The following is an 18,634-nucleotide window of genomic DNA, read 5'->3' as shown; positions in this document are numbered from 1 at the left end:
TATAGTAATAGCAGATATTATGTCAAACCTACTATGTGCTAGATAGTGCTAGTACTTAATAAATGCATTGTGTCTATTAACTCATTTAAAATTCACAATTATAGGGCACCTGGGTGGCTCAGTGGGTTAAGCTGCTGCCTTGGCTCAGGTCATGATCCCAGGGTCCTGGGATTGAGCCCCACATCGGGCTCTCTGCTCAGCAGGAAGCCTGCTTCCTCCTCTCTCTCTCTGCCTGCCTCTCTGCCTACTTGTAATCTCTCTGTCAAATAAATAAATAAAATCTTTAAAAAAAAAAAATAAAAATAAAAAAATAAAATTCACAATTATAATTAATGCTATTGAAATGTAGACTTAAAATTAGTAAATTGGCAAATTTTTTAATTTTATTTTTATTTAATTTTATTTATATTATTTACTTTATTTTTTAAAACATTTTATTTATTTATATGACAGAGATCACAAGTAGGCAGAGAGGCAGGCAGAGAGAGCTGGGGGAAGCAGGCTCCCCGCTGAGCAGAGAGCCCAATGTGGGGCATGATCCCAGGACCCTGGGATCATGACCTGAGCCGAAGGCAGAGGCTTTAACCAACTGAGCCACTCAGGCGCCCTAATTTTATCAAAAATTTTTAAAATGAAAAATTTAATATTTTGAGGTATACACTGTTATTGTCCCCAGTTTATTAAAGGGGAAACTGAAGCATAGACAGTGTGAGTAACCTCAAGTTCACACAAGAAGTAGCGGCAGAGTTAGAACTTAGATCTAAGCAGTCTGAGTTCAGAGCCCAGCCCACACCTAGAACCATTATGCTGTAGTGCCTCAAGATTTTTTTTCACATTATTTTCTAGTACGGAAACAGAAATAGCCTAACCACCTAAATTATAGTAGAATAATATATTGACATATTAGGTAGCGTTAAAGTGAATTTCTGAAAAATATATAAAAATATGGGTAAGGCTTATTAGGGAAACAGGGCACATGAGCAATAAAATCCCATTTCTGTTTAAAATAGAAATTAAGATGAGTGAAAAATGACAAAATGTTAACCATCTCCAAATGGTTGGATATTGCGTGCTCTTTTCTGTATTTGCCAATTTTTCTATAATTATAGGTTTGTATTATAGGAATATTTTTAAAATTAAAATATGTCGGGGCACCTGGGTGGCTCAGTGGGTTAAGCCTCTGCCTTCGGCTCAGGTCATGATCTCAGGGTTCTGGGATTGAGCCCCACATCCGGCTCTCTGCTCACCACGGAGCCTGCTTCCCACTCTCTCTCTGCCTGCCTCTCTGCCTACTTGTGATCTCTCTCTGTCAAATAAATTTTTAAAATCTTAAAAAAAAAAAACAGTTATAAAATTGCTAAAAATAAAAAAATAAAATGTCACCAAATGACTATTAATTCTATGAATCTAGCCCAAGGAATTATTTAGACATTCAGACCAAGATTGAACACAACAGTGTTTATCAAACTATCTTACATAATGTTTTAAAGTTTATCTAAGTTAATCTCTACTAGACCCAGTGTGGGGCTTGAACTCACTACCCCAAGATCAAGAATCACATGCTCTTCCGAATGAGCCACCTAAGCACCTCCAGACTATTTTATTTTAATAGAAATATGACAACAGTGTGCACCCATTGGGAAGCAAGTGTTTAAATTAGGCTACCTCGATTTCATGGAAGTATAGTTGATAGTAATTTGTTTAAAAAAATTTTTTTAAGATTTTATTTATTTGAGACAGAGTCAAGGCAGGGAGGGGCAGAAGGAGAGGGAGAAGCAGACTCCTTGATGAGCTGGGAGGCCAGTGTGGGCTCGATCCCAGGACACTGGGATCATGACCTGAGCTGAAGGCAGAGGCCTTAACCCACTGAGTCACCCAGGTACCCCAAGAAGGTGGCATCTTGACTGAGCATGGAATGAGATGAGGTAAGGAAAGGGCAAAAATTGTGGTAAAGTCCAGGAGGCAAGAGAAAGCAAGACTTATCTGGAATGTTGGTTACCCAAAGCGACCATGGTGAGGTATAGCAAGTGCTTAGAAATGAAACAAGAGATCTAAAGTCATTAAAATATTGAGCAGTTTCCTTTGGGAATTGGGATTTTGGAAATCAGTGAATAGATTTTAAGGAGAAAATATATTAAAGTCTTTATTTAAGAAAATGTATATGATGAGAAGAATGGTTTGGAGAAAAACAGGGCTAGAAAAAGGGAGAGCACTTAAGAGACCTTAGTAATTAATATTTAATTACCAAGAGTGAATGATAGAAGCCTGAACAAGGTTATGGCAGTCAGGGTGGAGACAGGTGCACAGATTTGGAAACTTATAGGAGCTTGAATCCATAGGATTGGTAACTGATGGGACCAAGGGGAAGAAGGTGGGGGGGGAGTAGCTGGATAGAATAATGGAAGTAATAAGGGCTTCTTTAAAGTGGTAGTCTTTTTTTTTTTTTTTAAGGTTATATTCTATTTATATTTCTTTATTCAGGTACTACTGACATTTATTTACTTACTGTGGTAAAATATGCATAACAAATACTTGCCATTAGTGACATTTAGTGTGTTCATAATGTTGTGCAAACATGGTGACTATTTTGTTCCACCTTTTTCCATCACCACAAAAGGAAACCCTTTACGTCCACTACATAGGCTGTTCTCATTTCCTCCTCTCTCCAGCCTATGTCAGCCGGAAGTCTGCTTTCTGTCTGTATGAATTTCCATATTCTGGATATTTCATATAAATGGAATCATATGATATGTGGCCTTTTGTGTCTGTCTTTATTCATTTAGCATGATACTTTCAAGGTTATTTTGTAGCACGTATTAATACTTGCTCTTTTTTATGGCTGAAAAATCCATTGTATGGATGTGCAGCATTTTGTTTATTCTTAAGTTGAGGGACATTTGGGGTTGTTCCTACCTTTTGGCTATTGTGAATAATGCTGTGAATGTTAATATAAGCGTTTTGGTTTTCTTTTAAACATCCACTATTAATTTAATTCTTCTGGGCATATTGAAATTGAGTTTCTTGGTCATATGGTAATTATGTTTAACTTTGTTGAGAAAGCACCAACTTGTTTTCCACACATCCTGCAGCATTTTACATTCCTACCAGCAGTGTACTAGGATTCTGTTTTTTCCACCTCTTTGTGAATGTCCTTTCTTTTTTTAAAAGATCTGTTCATTTATTTTTAGAGCATGCACAAGCAGGAGGGGTAGAGGGTGGGGGAGAGAGAGAAACTCAAGCAGATTCTGTCTTGAGTGTGGAGCCTGATGTAGGGGTCAATCCCAAGACCCTGACATCACAGCCTGATCTGAAGAACCAAGAGTCGGACACTGAACTGACTATGCCACCTAGGCACCTCTGCCCATCCTTTTTAGAATAGCCATCCTACTAAAGAAGCTGAGAAGAGATTGGGTCAGGGAGCACACGTGGGATTAGCTTTCAAGGGAGAAGTAGCACTTGTCTTAAAACAAAATTGAAAAAGGAAAGTGTGGTCATGAACGTTGCCAATTTTGTAAATTAAGACATGGGACATTCTTATTCAGAGACAAGGTTTTCTGATGAAGAGTGCAGAAATTTGAGAAATAAGAAAGGTTTAGAATCATCTATAAAAGGAATAAAGAGACTGCTGACAGTGGAAGCATAATTGTACTTTAGAAGCAACTTTAAAGGCCCAGTTGAAAATTAGAAACTATGTATTAATAGTGTTTTCTGATTTAAATTTTTGTTTGTTTGGTTTTTTACTCTCAGTACTTAATTGTCTGGTTTATGGCCAGAAGAGATAGGTAGGTAGAATAATATTATACTGAGATTTTGCCAGGAAGAAAGACTTGAAGATAAGAAAATTGAGATATTGACAAAGGTCATCAACGGAATAGACTGAAAAATCTGAACTAGAAAGTAGAAGGTAATTGGTTAAACAAATGGTGAACCATGGAACCTAAAGCAGGGGAGGGAAGTTCCCAAAAATAAGATGATATTGTTAACAGAAGAAGGAGGGGTAAATGTGAGCAGGCAAAAACAATAATGTTTAGTATAAAGTCTCAGCAGAGTAAGGAAAAAAGTGAATATCAGAAGGATGGAGTCTCAATAGAAGCCCAGGAGAAAGGAGGGAGGTGTAGGGCTTGGAAACCTCCGATTTAGGAGCACATAAATTAAACGTAATTGAATGAGAGACCAGGATTGAGAAAAGGTTGTATTCAGAGTGTAGGACACTTGGGTTTTTATTCAGAGTTGTTGCTATATTATCATGAGGACTTAGCTATAACAGTGGGAAAAGGAAAAAGACAAAGAAACACTTCTGGTCCTTCTATTACTGGTCTCTGATTAGATAGGGCATCTCTGAGTCTGGCACAGCTGGTTATCATACTCTAATAATGCTTGTCTTACTCACCTGACCTATGTGTGCTACACCCTTGGATGGTAGCTTCTTAAATATTTCAGAATTATAAAGGTGATTGTTCTGGATGGTAGAATAATGGTTTTCCTTTTTATATTTTTATGAATTGTATATTCTTTACAGTGGGACTATTTTTTGTTGGAAGAAGTCTCAAAAATCTTATGATTAATATTGTCATGAGGAAAGCATAAACACTGAAGCCCGTGTTTTTTACTCTTCCTGAGATTTTTTTTTTTTCCTAATTATGCTGAGGGACTTTGTACTCTTCTCATCCCATTAATATAGAGTAGTGATTCTCAAACTTCAGTATGTATTAGAGTCACCCAGAGGACTTTATTAAATATGTTGCTGAGCCCTAGCAGCTCCCCTTCCCTCCCCAGTTTCTAAGTCAGTAGATCTGGGCTGGGACGCAGTAATTTGCATTTCTGAAGAGTTTCCAAGCAACACTGATGGTTTGAGAACTTCACTTTGAGAACCACTGAGGAGAAAAAAAGTACAGCTGAACATAACAATTTTCTGATCTCTCAAAGAGTGTTACTGAAGGCTGATATTACAAGATCTCTCTCAACAGTGCATCCCCACATTTCTAATTGTCCCCCTTTCTTTTGTCCCTCAACATAAGAAGGAAAGAGAAGAAAATTGGGACCATTTGAGTCTGTCCCTGACATTTGTCACAATCAGAAATTTAGCCCCTTCACCCCCAAGCCCTCACATGTTATATGGCTTCTCTCTGCAACACCAGGGTGAGAGATGCTAAGAAATAGAGGGGTGTGTGTGTGTGGGTGTGTGTGTGTGAGAGGTAAACATCAGCCAGTTCATTTTGGCTAATACTGATATTGCCCATATTTATATTTTAGATAGTTACATCAGTGTTGCTGTTTTTTTACCGAGAAGTCAGTTTTTAAATACTTAGCTGCTTTTTTAACCTAAAGATTTGTCTTAATTCTTATGACTGCCCTTACAGTAAAAATGAGCACCAAAATTTAGACCTGTAATTTTAAATGGAGGCATTATCCTGGGATAAAAAAGATTTTAGACTGAAAATCTATAGGAAAATGTTCCTCTTACATTTGTGTCTTCATTTTAATTTTTATAATCCCGGGTGTTCATGTTGTTATCTAAGTGTATTTTATATGATGTCATTTTTGCCTCATAGTTACAATCATTTAAATCTTAATTTCAGCTGATGAGTAAGGAATCACCTGTCTCTGCTGGAAATGATGCCTATGTTGACCTTGATCGCCAGGTATGCATTGTTTATCCATGTAGCGATTGAAAAGAATAAATTCAGATACTAATGAAAAGAATGTTTCAGTTGAATTTGCTTATAGAATATGTTGGTTTAACTATTTGTTTTTTCCATAAGTTCAACACTTAAGCTGTTTTACTAGTGGATATTATGCATTTGTAATTAAATTTATAATTTATAATTAAAATATTGTATGATCCACTTTTAAATAAATTTAAGTCATCGTAATTCATGTTTTCTAGTCATGATTTTTTTCTTCCCATTGGTGATATCTTTATGCCACATTTAGCACAATAGATGCATTCTTGGCAAGTGGCATGAGTTTTAATCTTATGATTTACTTATAATACAAAATACCTTTTATTTCACATGAGTCTTCCATTGCAGATGTCTCCTACACCCTTCCATCTTTGTGAGGGAATAGTCAGTAGATATTTATTTATTTATTTATTTATTTTCATCTCTTTTCTTTTCTTTTTTTATTTTATTTTATTTTATTATTTTTTTTCAATTTTTTATTTTTTATAAACATATATTTTTATCCCCAGGGGTACAGGTCTGTGAATCACCAGGTTTACACACTTAACAGCACTCACCAAAGCACATACCCTCCCCAATGTCCATAATCCCAAAGTCAGTAGATATTTAAATGCACCAAGGAACCTACTGTATTCTTAAAGGAACTCTGCCTGCAGTATATTCTTGCAATTTTAGCCAAAAAGTTATTTTGTAATTTTAATTACTGCTTTGCAATAAAACACTGCAACTTACATTGTCAGTTTCTGTATTCCATCTGTCCTGGGACATCTTTTCCAAAGTGTACACAGAAATCTTCGTGTGATCTCTCATTTCTTACCATTGGTTTCTAAATGTTTTGTAGGAAGATCTTTGGTCATGATACAATTATTTTTTTTAAGATTTTATTTATTTTTTCGAAGATCACAAGTAGGCAGAGAAGCAGGCAGAGAGAGAGGAGGAAGCAGGCTCCCTGCTGAGCAGAGAGCCCGATGTGGGGTTCAATCCCAGGACCCTGAGATCATGACCTGAGCCGAAGGCAGAGGCTTTAACCCACTGAGCCACCCAGGTGCCCCCTCAATCATGATATAATTTTAACTCGAGTTATAATTTGCTTCTCTTACTTTGTGATGTTAGATTTTAAAGTTGTTGCCTTTTATGGATTTTTTTTTTTTAATCTATGTTACACAGGTGTGGTCACATGAATGGAAAAGCTAATATAATTTTTAATCACTTTTTAAAAATTAATCAATTTTAATTAATTTGTTCTTGCTTTGCTAACCTAGGGTTTATGGGCCACAACTCAGAAATGTTTGGTTTGTGTTAAGAATCAGAATAATAAAAATATTTTTTAAAACTTTGTTATACAAATTAACATAAAGGTGTAATATGCTTGAAGATTTTGTGTTGAAATACCTCTGGCTATATATTTCAACAATTGAAACCCCCATCCTCTAGCACATACATATTTTATCAAGGGAAAAATTTTCAGTTATTACTGAATTAACATTACCAAGAATCATGTAGCCCAGACAGGAAGAAAACTTGTGTAAGAAAACTTGATAAGAGGAAAGAACCAGATTCAGTACAGAAAAGACAAGACTTAACGACTAGAAGATATTCAAAGTTAGAAATGGCTGTTTTTGACTCTTGGCAAGAGTTCTCAATTTTTCCCAGCCCCTCAGAAAGAAATGAGAGGAAAGTGTTCTAATTCTTTGTTATGCCTATGTAATTATTAATCGTTTCTATTCATATTGAAATGTTTGTTGCATCTTTTTGTTTATAACTAGTTGAAGAAAACTACAGAGGAACTAAATGAAGCTTTGTCAGCAAAAGAAGAAATTGCTCAAAGGTGCCATGAGTTGGATATGCAGGTTAGAGATGTTTTCTGTGTGTTACCTGTTTGAAATGTACCACTATAAGCAACACCAAACGTGCTGTGTATTACCATACAGTATTGTTGGGTTACCATGCAACCCTAATTAAGGGAAAAAAAGGGGAAAAACAGATTTGTGGTTAAAGATAGTAGACTCATCAAATATATTAATTTTCTTTACTTCCGGCAGCCCCATTAAATTTAGAAGAAATGAATGAATGGTATAACAAGAAAAGAAAGGGGGGCTATCTGTGCTAGCTTTAGGGAGGGGTGGGGGAGATTTTTTTTTTAAAGCGCTCATTTGTAGTGTTTGCCAGTATCCATAGTAGATACTCATAATACACAGAAAGGCCAACTTTTTGTAGATAAGCCCTAATGTGAAGTTCATGAACCCTTGCTTTGACTACTTCATTAAGGAAAGTCTGCATTACAAAAGAGAAAAGGAGGAAGATAAACAGGAAGATAGTCCTAAAGGAAGTGGAGAAATTTGGGATGGTAGCAGAGATTAATATTTTTAGATCTATTTAATACTCTCAGTGAAATTAGTAAAGATACTCCATCTGGGACATGATGCTAAAATCAGAAAACAAACACTTAAGTAAATTAAAAATAGAATTGTTTTTGTTTTTTGTTTTTTGTTTTTATAGATTTTATTTATTTATTTGAAAGACAGAGATCACAAGTAGTCAGAGAGGCAGGCAGAGAGAGAAAGGGAAGCAGGCTCCGCGCTGAGCAGAGAGCTGGATGTGGGGCTCGATCCCAGGACCCTGGGATCATGACCTGAGCCAAAGGCAGAGGCCCTAACCCACTGAGCCACTCAGGCGCCCCTAAAAATAGAATTGTTAAAGTGAAAAACTTAACAGGATAGTTAAAGTGTATAGGAAATCTCTCACAATTAAGAGTAAAAAATTATTTATGATTTACCTCAAAATTAGATCAGGGCATGGGCAAAAAGGTACAAATACATAATTGGCCATGTTGTGTGTGTGTGTATATATATATATTTTTTTAAGATTTTATTTATTTACTTAACAGAGATCAGAAGCAGGCAGAAAGGCAGGCAGAGACAGAGGAGGAAGCAGCTTCCCTGCTGAGCAGAGAGCCCGATGTGGGGCTCTATCCCAGGACTCTGAGATCATGACCTGAGCCGAAGGCAGCGGCTTAACCCACTGAGCCACCCAGGCGCCCAATTGGCCATGTTTTGATACTTGTTAAAGCTGGGTTATGACTATACAGAGTTCATAATATTTTATAATAGAAGAATTTTACGTTGAAAGGCAGAGGTATTGGTCATCGCTTTGGATGCACATAGGAGGAAGTATAATCAGAGCACACTTGCTGGGTCATTCAGTAAATGATATTTATCTAGTCACAGTGTAAGTGCCATTAATTGCTTTTCCAAAATTTTAAAACATAACTCTACACAAATGCTAAGATTAATAATAATAATAAATAAGAGATGATGGTTTTTATGACTAGAATATAATCATTATCTTTGATAAACTTTGGCAAACTATAGCCCTATGATACACTTAGCTCTGCAGAAAACAGTAGTGACCCACTTGATAATGTGATCTCTAAAGTAATAATACAAACCCATTTCAACATTTAGAATTGTCCTATAGAGAAATGTTATTGCCAAAGTAAAAGCAAAGTGACAGCAGTAGACAAGGACAGAAGACATGAAGGAAAGATAGGGTCACTAATGTTCTTGCCAAAAGGGAATCAGGAACCACTTCTGTTGGCACAACACCCATTACATGCCTGGTTCCTTCTGGACATCCAGTCGCAGCTCAAAATCACCTGACTTATTTGTCATAAAATACTTACTGGACACTGAGATGTGCCCAGGATGAAATTAGGCCTCCTGGGAGGCCTTCCGTGATCATGTAGTCCCTGCTGCATACAATAGGCACACAGTGAACATCTGAGTGAGTGAATGAATGGGTAGGGGATTGAGTGAAAAGAGTAAGTACTTGTTTAAGATTGCAGAGATGAGGGGCGCCTAGGTGACTCAGTGGGTTAAGCCTCTGCCTTCAGCTCAGGTCATGATCTTAGGGTCCTGGGATCAAGTCCCGCATCAGACTCTCTGTTAGGGAGGGAGGCTGCTTCCTCCTTTCTCTCTGCCTGCTTCTCAGCCTACTTGTGATCTCTCTCTGTCAAATAAATAAAGTCTAAAAAAAAAAAAAAATGGTTGCAGAGATGACCAGAGAGGGAAACAAGAATAGTGATATTATTATATTTGTAGAAAGGAAAGATGACACAAGTAACTATAGTTTAACCTGTCAAAGGAGTCACTAGATAATGTCTAAGATTCGTAAATCGAGAAATTGTGGTGTAAAACATTTAGAGATATAAAATAACAGCCAAAAACAGTAAAGTTTGGAATAGTTAAAATTAATTGTCTCTTGGAAGTAGAAAAACTCAACAGAAAACTGACTATTAAGCCCCTTTTTCTTGTCTGGTTTTTTTTTTTTCTTAAATCATGTTTGTGTATTAATTTTTCAGTACAAGCATATCTCAGAGTTATTGTGGGTTTGGACTCCTGAAGGGAATGTTGTGTCTGGTTTGATCTCTATCCAGACCACTAAAACTTTCTCTGTGTCAGCAGTAAGGCTGTGTGTCTTTATCATTTGCACGTTCACTGGAATAGCTTTAGACTTTTCATTTCCTTCACGAACTTTTCCTTTGCATTCATAATTTGGCTAAACTGATACAAAGAGCCTGTCTCAGCTTTCAGCTGTCTTAGCTTTCAGCCTGTCTGAGCTTTCAACATGCCTTCCTCACTAAGCTTAATCATTTCTAGCTTTTGATTTAAAATGAGAGATGTATGACTTTTTACTTGAATACTTAACAGTGCATTGTAGGATTATTAATTGGCCTAATTTCAGTATTATTGTGTCTCCGGTTATAGAGAGGCCAATGGGGAAAGAAACAGCTGGTTGGTGAAGCAGTGAGAACATACTCCAAAGTTATCAGTTAAATTCACCATCCTATATGGGGATGTTTTAAGTTTAAAATATTGCAAGAGTTATCAGAATGTAACAGACAGGAAGTGAGCAAATGCTATTGGAAAAATGGTGCCTGTAGACTTGGTTGTCACAAACCTTCAGTTTGTAAAAATTTGCAGTACTGAGATGTGCAGTAAAATGAGGTATGCCTGTGGTCTCCTTTTTCTGTGTGTGTGAAAAAGACTTCTGCTAATTATATAGACATACCTCTTTTTTGAAAAAAGGATTAAAGAGCAGAAATGAAATGGGCCAGTGGCACGGGGTGGAGCCACTGCTGTCTTCTGAGAAAAGACCCATGCATTTATGGAAATCTGACAAATTATAGAGCTGGCATTTTAGCTTCTTTTATTCAACAAACATTACTAAGTACCCACAGAAGAGAGTGTGTGAAGTGGAAATCAGTCTGGAGAGGCCTTATAAGACTTTATAATGATTTTAACTTTGAGTAAATGGGAATCCAGTAGAACATTTGAGCAAAGTAGTCATGTGGTCTGCATTTTGTTTTGATGGACTATGGGGCTGCTGTATGGAGAACAGACTAAAAGGAGGCAAGGGCCAAATTTATTAGACTAATTAAGAAGTCATTGCAGTGGGGCGCCTGGGTGACTCAGTGGGTTAAGCCGCTGCCTTTGGCTCGGGTCATGATCTCGAGGTCCTGGGATCGAGTCCCGCATTGGGCTCTGTGCTCAGCAGGGAGCCTGCTTCCTCCTCTCTCTCTCTCTCTGCCTACTTGTGATCTCTCTCTGTCGAATAAATAAATAAAATCTTTAAAAAAAAAAAAAAGAAGAAGAAGTCATTGCAATCCGGGCAAAAAAAAAAAATTCTGTTGGATTAGATTGGAATTTTGGCTGGTAAGTGGTAAAAATGTGTGTGAAAAGTGGTATTTGCTGACAGATTGGTTGTGGATATGAGATGAAAGATGTTAAGGCTTATGACTGAGCAACCGGAAGGATAGAGTTAACTTTTCACCGAAATGGGAGAAACTGGAAGAACTGGGGAGTGAGGAATAATTAATTGGACAGTTTAAGTTTGAGATGCCTTTTAGACATTCACATGGAAATGATACCCAGTTTAGGGTTCCAGTTGAGAAATAGAAATGTGTGAGTTGTCACTGAAGTTGTCACTGTGTGAGCCATTACTGCATGTAGAGAAGAAAGTTGTAGGGCACTCTAATGGCAGAGAAATTGAGAGTAATTGACTAAGGAGAAAGAGAAGCCTGGTAGGTTGGGTCCAGAAAGCCCAAGAGTAAGGTGTTCTGGCAGCCAAGTGAAGAAACTGTTTCAGGGAGGAGAATGTAATGGGTTGTGGCATATGTTGATTGTTTGCAGTGACATGGAAGTGTCCATGGTGATCCTGAGTAGTAGCCCAACCAGAACAAGTTCAGGGGAAAGTAGGGGGTGGCAAGTAAGAATTAGAAATGGCAGGTGGCTTTTGTTCTTACAGCTTTATTGAGCTGTAATTAACACATAAACTGTTCATATTTAAAATGTACAATTTTCATGCGTGTTGATTTATGTGTGAATGTGTAAAAACATTACCACAATTAATATAATGAACCCATCACCCTCAAAAGTTTCTCATGACTTTGTATTCCCCCTCCAATCCCTAGCTCTGCCTTGTCACTATAGATTAGTTCATATCTTCTAGAATTGCTTATAAAAAGAATCATACATTATTTATACTTACTTTTCATCTGAGTTCATTATTTTTGACAGTATCAAGAGTTAATTCTTCTTTTTAATTGCCAAATAGTGTTCTATTATGAATATATTAGAATTTTTCCATTCATCTGTTGATGAACATTTGTGTTATTTCTCGTTTTTCTCTATCACAAGCAAAACTGCTGTTAACATTCTTTTTTTTTTTTTTAAGATTTTATTTATTTATTTGACAGAGAGAAATCACAAGTAGACGGAGAGGCAGGCAGAGAGAGAGAGGGAAGCAGCTTCCCTGCTGAGCAGAGAGCCCGATGCAGGACTCAATCCCAGGACCCTGAGATCATGACCTGAGCCGAAGGCAGCGGCTTAACCCACTGAGCCATCCAGGCGCCCCTGCTGTTAACATTCTTTATAAGTCTTTGTATGGGCCCCGTGCTTTTATTTCTCCTGAGTTAGTAAATACTGACTGGGTCGTGTGGTAGTTGCACGTTTAATTTTTTTTTTTTTTTTTGTAATGCGACGCTGTTTTCCAAAGTGCCTGAAACATTTTACATTCTCACCAGAGATGTATGAGACTTCCATTTGTTCTACATCTTCAGAGGCACCTGGGTGGCTCAATCCGTTAAGCATCTGACTCTTGATCCCAGCTCAGGGCATGATCTCAGGATCATGAGTTCAAGCCCTATGTTGGGCTCCACGTGGAGCCTACTTCAAAAAAGTTCTACATCTTTTCCAACACTTGGTATAGCAATATTTTTTATTTGAGCCATTCCGGTAGGAGTGTATGAGTATAACATTGTGGTTTAAATTTGCAATTCCTTAATGATTAATCATGAGTATCCTTTTGTGTGCTTAGTTGCCATTTACATATCTTATTTGGTGAACTATCTTTTCAGATATAAAGAATGAATTCCTGCTTACTCTTACAGTATTGCTCTTCCTGTGCAATATTCCAGAGTAATGTTACAGTTGTAAGGGAAAGTTGATTAAAACAGACTTTCTAATGGTAATTCACAAGTGATTATGCTGATCATAGTGTAATTAGAAGAAATAATTGCTGTCTTCCTATATTCTAACAGGTTGCAGCATTGCAAGAGGAGAAAAGTAGTCTCTTGGCAGAGAATCAGGTATTAATGGAAAGACTTAATCAGTCTGATTCTATAGAAGATCCTAACAGTCCTGCAGGAAGAAGGCATCTGCAGCTCCAAACTCAGCTGGAACAACTCCAGGAAGAAACATTCAGGTAAAAGACCTCACTAAAGTCTTATTTTTAAGATTTGGTTAACTATCTTTTAATGTTAAAAAATGTAGGGTTAGGGTTTTCGGATAGCTGCAGACCAAGGAGGATGTGAAATAAACAACTTCCCCCAAATCTTACCACATGACACACAATAACTTCACATCTAGGAAAAATTCTATCAAAGCTATACTCTTGGAGGCACCAGGGTGGCACAGTCGGTTTAGTGTCCAGTTCTTGGTTCCAGCTCAAGTCATGATCTCAGGGTCGTGAGATCGAGCCCCATGTTAAGCGCTGCACTGGGCATAGAATCTGCTTGGGATTCCCTCTCTCCCTTTCCCTCTGCCCTCACTCCCTACCTCAAATAAATAAATAAATCTTTAAAAAAAAAAATGCTCATTATTACCTGAATACAGAATGCCTCAACTGAAATATAACTGTGAAGAAAACACACATGAGCCATACATCCCACACACTGTCCCACCCCATCCTACTCGGTGCTTTGAGGCAAGGAAAGGCAGACTGAAAAAAAAATTAGAGGAAGTCAGAAAAACACTAGTGAAGGGGCCTGAGGGTGAGTTGGAGAGATTAGAAGATTAAATTCACTGAACTACTTTTAAAATAAAAGAAGATTGGATTAGAAACTGCCAGGGGGAAAATACCATAATTAAGCACATCATCTTAAAGGACCAGACTCCATAAAAACATAGAGGCACTGAATTTAAAGACATTGGTGCTCTTTGCAGACACTTGGTTTAAAGAGACACAATATAAATGCCAGGTGCCTGGTTTATAGAGTCAGACTTACTTAAGAGGCAACCTGATTTAAAGGGACAGTCTTCTAAACACATCTTGGAGAGGAAAAGAGCAAAAGGAAGGAAGAATGACCATTTGGCAGTTGGATGGTGAAAGGGAAAAGAAGAAAAGGAAAAATTTGGTGTGCTGCCAGACAAAACAGAACCACAAAGTTGAAGGACTTAGCAGAAGAAATAGAATATTTTGTATTCACAGGAAAAGAATAAAAATGATTCTTAAGTCTTCTCTAAAACTTCAGAAATAGTCCACCCCCTATGATCTACATCAGCAATTCAAGATTTGGTCTAAGGACCTTTTCAGGTTCCCTGAGACCCTTTGAGAGAGTCTTCCAGACCTCTTTTCTAACTACATATCTGTGCGATGGTGGATTTCCTTCATATAGTTCAGCCAGAAAGTCATCACTACAGATGAATATAGAAATAGCTCTGACAATCCAGCTGTCTTTTTTTTTTTTTAGCCATCTTCTGTTAAACTGGATTATTTGAATCATAAAAGGATAAAATATTACCACTCTTCTCACTTTTTGATTTAGAATATAGTTATTTTTCATAAACTGTGTTGTCTATAATAATATAGTGGATATATTACTGATATTTTCAATGTATTTACATGTTTGTTCTAATTTTTCAATATGATAAATAAACATCAATAGGTAAAACTTACATAAACAAAAGTTCTTTGCAATTTCTGTAATTTTAAGAATGCAAAGGAAGCCCAAAAGTTTTGAGTACCCTTCATCTGCATCTTGACTTTTTTTTTTTTTTTTTTTTAAGATTTTATTTTTTTATTTGACAGAGAGAGATCACAAGTAGGCAGAGAGGCAGGCAGAGAGAGGGAGGAGGAAGCAGGCTCCCTGTGGAGCAGAGAGCCTGATGCGGGACTCGATCCCAGGACCCTGAGATCATGACCTGAGCCGAAGGCAGTGGCTTAACCCACTGAGCCACCCAGGCGCCCCTAAGATTTTATTTTTATTTATTTTTGAGAGAGAGAGAGAGCGCGCGTGCACAAGCTGGGGAAAGGGGCAGAGGGAGAAGCAGACTCCCTGCTGAGCAGGGAGCCCAACGTTGGACTCGATCCCAGGACCCTGGGATCGTGACCTGAGCTGAAGGCAGACACTTAACCGACTGGGTCACCCAGGTGCCCTGCATCTTGATTTTCTAAGGCAGAATCAGAAGATAATAAAATTTAAGTATGACTGTACCTTTTCGTTTCTTTTTTTTCCCACCCTTTTGTTTCTAAATTGTGGCTAGGTTTTTAAAGTATGGTTTGGGGAAGTGGTATTTAGAAATATTCTGTCCTTCATTGTAAAGGAAATAGCGTCTAAAGCTTTTATCATTGCAGTACATACTGCAATTTATATTTTGAAGCACTTAAACAATTCAGATACTGTATCAGTACTACATATTTGTGTATCTCAGTATGTATTACTTTTTTTTGAGAGAGAGAAAGAGAGAGCTCTTGTATAAGTGGGACAGAGAGGGAGAGAGTGTGGAGCCCAATAGGAGCCTGGATCTCATGACCCTGGGATCATGACCTGAGCTGAAATCAACAGTCAGTTACTTAACCGAAAGAGCCACACAGGCACTCCTCAGTGTTTATTATTCTTTGTAGTCAGATATAATGCATCTGGCTGATCTTTATTATGACCTTTAATTTCTTTCCCTTTTTTTGAACGTTGGTAGCTTTTTAAGATTTAAGTCTCATAGTTCTTTTCTTTTTTTTTTTTTAAGATTTTATTTATTCACTTGTCAGAAAGAGAGAGAAAGAAAGCACACAAGCAGGCAGAGGCAGGCAGAGGCGGAAAGAGAGGCAGGCTCCCTGCTGAGCAAGGAGCCCCATGCAGGACGACCCTGGGATCATGACCTGAGCCGAAGGCAGCGGCTTAACCCACTGAGCCACGCAGGCTTCCCGTAGTCTCATAGTTTATTTTTAATTACAAAAGGGACAATATACCTTTTAATTGGTGAGATCTGGCAGTTACCATTTTAACCAAATCATCAAACTTAGCACCACCCACATTGTACCCAGTGCTATGTAGTATTTGTGCCAAATATTTAACCTGAATGTAATCACAAAGAAATAATCCGAATAAGGAATATCCTTAAAGATGGCTAAGACTACTCGAAAAAGTCAAAGTTATAAAAAACAAAAGAAGAGAAAGACAAAGGGATAATACTATTAAAGATAATCTGAAAATTATCTTTGGATCCTGGATTAGGGTGGGGAGAGGGAACTATAAGACATTTTTACAGCAGTTAGTGAAATTTAAATATGGACTACCTATTAGATAATATTATTAAATTAACATTAGTTGTCTTAGATACAAAGATGGTATTATGATGATGTATGAAAGATTGTCCTTCTTTATTAGAAGGGTCATGACCTCTGCAGCTTCCTTTTGAATAGTTCTCTAAAAAATGTATGTGCATTTGTTTTCTAAGCAAATGAGAGAAAGTACGTGAAACAAAATGTTAACAGTAGGTGAATCTGGCAAAGGATATGTAGATTTTCATTGATCTGCCTTTCCAATTGTCATAGATTTCAGTTACTTAAAAATAAAGAGTTGGGGAGGGTTTTCCAGACAGTGGTAACAGCTGGCACATTAAGCCTTTGCTTCCATTTTTTCCTCCCTTACATCAGCATCAGCAAAGAAAAATCCTAACATCAAAAAAAAGGAGTACTGACATCTCATTTATGAATTTTTTAAAAATAATCCCTAACTAAAACAATAGCAAATTCAATACAGTATTATATTAAAATAAACTTTATCCCAGAAGTGTTAACCTGTCGAATATTGTTAAGTCTATTACAATAACTATTACAATAACTATTAAATTTATTATTTTAGTTCCTTCAATCCATAAGTTAAAGGACATAGAATAGTATAAAATAACCTTGGTGTATGAAATTCTCAGTAAAGTTAAGAACAAGATGAGGATGAGTATTAATCTAATATTTGATGACCAAGAGGTTCCCAGAACATTTACACACAAAGTATAATAAAGGAGTACTTTCCATGTCCAATGTTGAAATGTTTATTTCTCTACTAATTTTAAAAGCTTGGTACTGGTGCAGCAAAGTACAGACAAACTAGTAATACAAGCAAAGATCCAGAAACCAACCCAAGTGTATATAAAAATGTGTAATCGAGGCAGCATTTTTTTAAATCAATAGGTAAAGGTTAAATTATTTGTTAAATGATTTTGGGGTCATGGGTAGATATTTTGGCAGGAAAAGTTAGATTTCTACATTATATCATATAATGAATTCAAGGGGAAATGAGAATTTCATGTTAAAAATGAAAGTATATAAATCCTAATGGAAAATATAGAATAAAGGAAAAAATCTTTAATCATACACTTTAAAGTGGAAACCATAAAGTATAAAATTAATCAATAGAATTACGTAAAACTTACGTATTTCTGTTAACATTAAGGATTATAAAATTTCTGTTAACATTAAGGATTATATAAATTAAATTGAAAGTAAATAATCAAAAATAAATATTTGTGACATGACAGTCTTGTAAATCAAAAGAAGGCTTTATGTTAAGCAAAATAAAGTAAGAAGTAGGAATAGTATTATCCATATTTAGAGGGAAAAGAGCTATGAATAGCAACCGGCCTGGAGGATGCACTCAAAAATGTTAACAGTATGATCTATTTAGATCAATACATGATTTTTATCTTCTTTGCTTTTCTATATTTTGTAAACTTTCAACAAGAAACCTATGTTAATTTCATAGTAAAAAAATAAAGCTTTAAATGAATTACGTGTGCTGTCTTTTGAAAAATATTTCTTGACCTCCAATTTTTTGAATAGAGGAGTGGTGATCAGTTGTAAGTTTCCGCAAGCCTTGGACCAGTGGAATCTGTTCTCAGAATGGTTAAAACTTAGAGAGTTTATGGTCACAGAAGATTCAAGAGTTTTTTCTTGTGTTTTTATTTCCTTTTATCATTCAAAGGAGAATTGCTAGACAATAAATAGTACTTTCTTGGTCTATTTTGTTTTGGTTACAGACTAGAAGCAGCCAAAGATGATTATCGTATACGCTGTGAAGAGTTAGAAAAGGAAATCTCTGAACTTCGGCAACAGAATGATGAACTGACCACTTTGGCAGATGAAGCTCAGTCTCTAAAAGATGAAATAGATGTTCTTAGGTAAACAGTCTTCCCATCTTGTTACAATCTCAGGCCTGTCGTCACCCAGAACACCTCTACCAATGATGTGACGAACTCTAGGATCTCTGAACACAGCATGGTGTTTAAGAGAACTTAACCCTTCTGGACTACCTGAGTTCAGATTCCAGTGCTACCATTCATTTAATCTCTATGTAACCCTTTTCTCATCTGTAAAATGGAGATGATGCACATACC

At 36.7% G+C, this 18,634-nt stretch overlaps 1 protein-coding gene across 3 annotated transcripts in view; it reads left to right on the top strand.

Annotated features, from left to right (window-relative positions):
• The window catches only part of HOOK3 (hook microtubule tethering protein 3), a 110,153-nt gene that overhangs the window by 39,770 nt on the left and 51,749 nt on the right, over window positions 1–18,634 (top strand). For all 3 annotated transcript variants that reach the window (XR_014306642.1, XM_082715162.1, XM_082715163.1), the window contains exons 7-10: window positions 5,580–5,642; window positions 7,451–7,534; window positions 13,285–13,448; window positions 18,278–18,418. Coding sequence is in view for 2 of the 3 variants with exons in the window: in XM_082715162.1 (XP_082571288.1) it covers window positions 5,580–5,642; window positions 7,451–7,534; window positions 13,285–13,448; window positions 18,278–18,418 (452 nt within the window). In the remaining variant the exon portion in view is untranslated. The remainder of the gene's footprint in view (window positions 1–5,579; window positions 5,643–7,450; window positions 7,535–13,284; window positions 13,449–18,277; window positions 18,419–18,634) is intronic.

Source organism: Mustela nivalis (genome assembly GCF_964662115.1).
Source record: "Mustela nivalis genome assembly, chromosome: 20".
NCBI lineage: Eukaryota > Metazoa > Chordata > Mammalia > Carnivora > Mustelidae > Mustela > Mustela nivalis.
The sequence above is the reverse complement of the archived record's forward strand: the minus strand, read 5'-3'. Positions and strand labels throughout refer to the sequence as shown.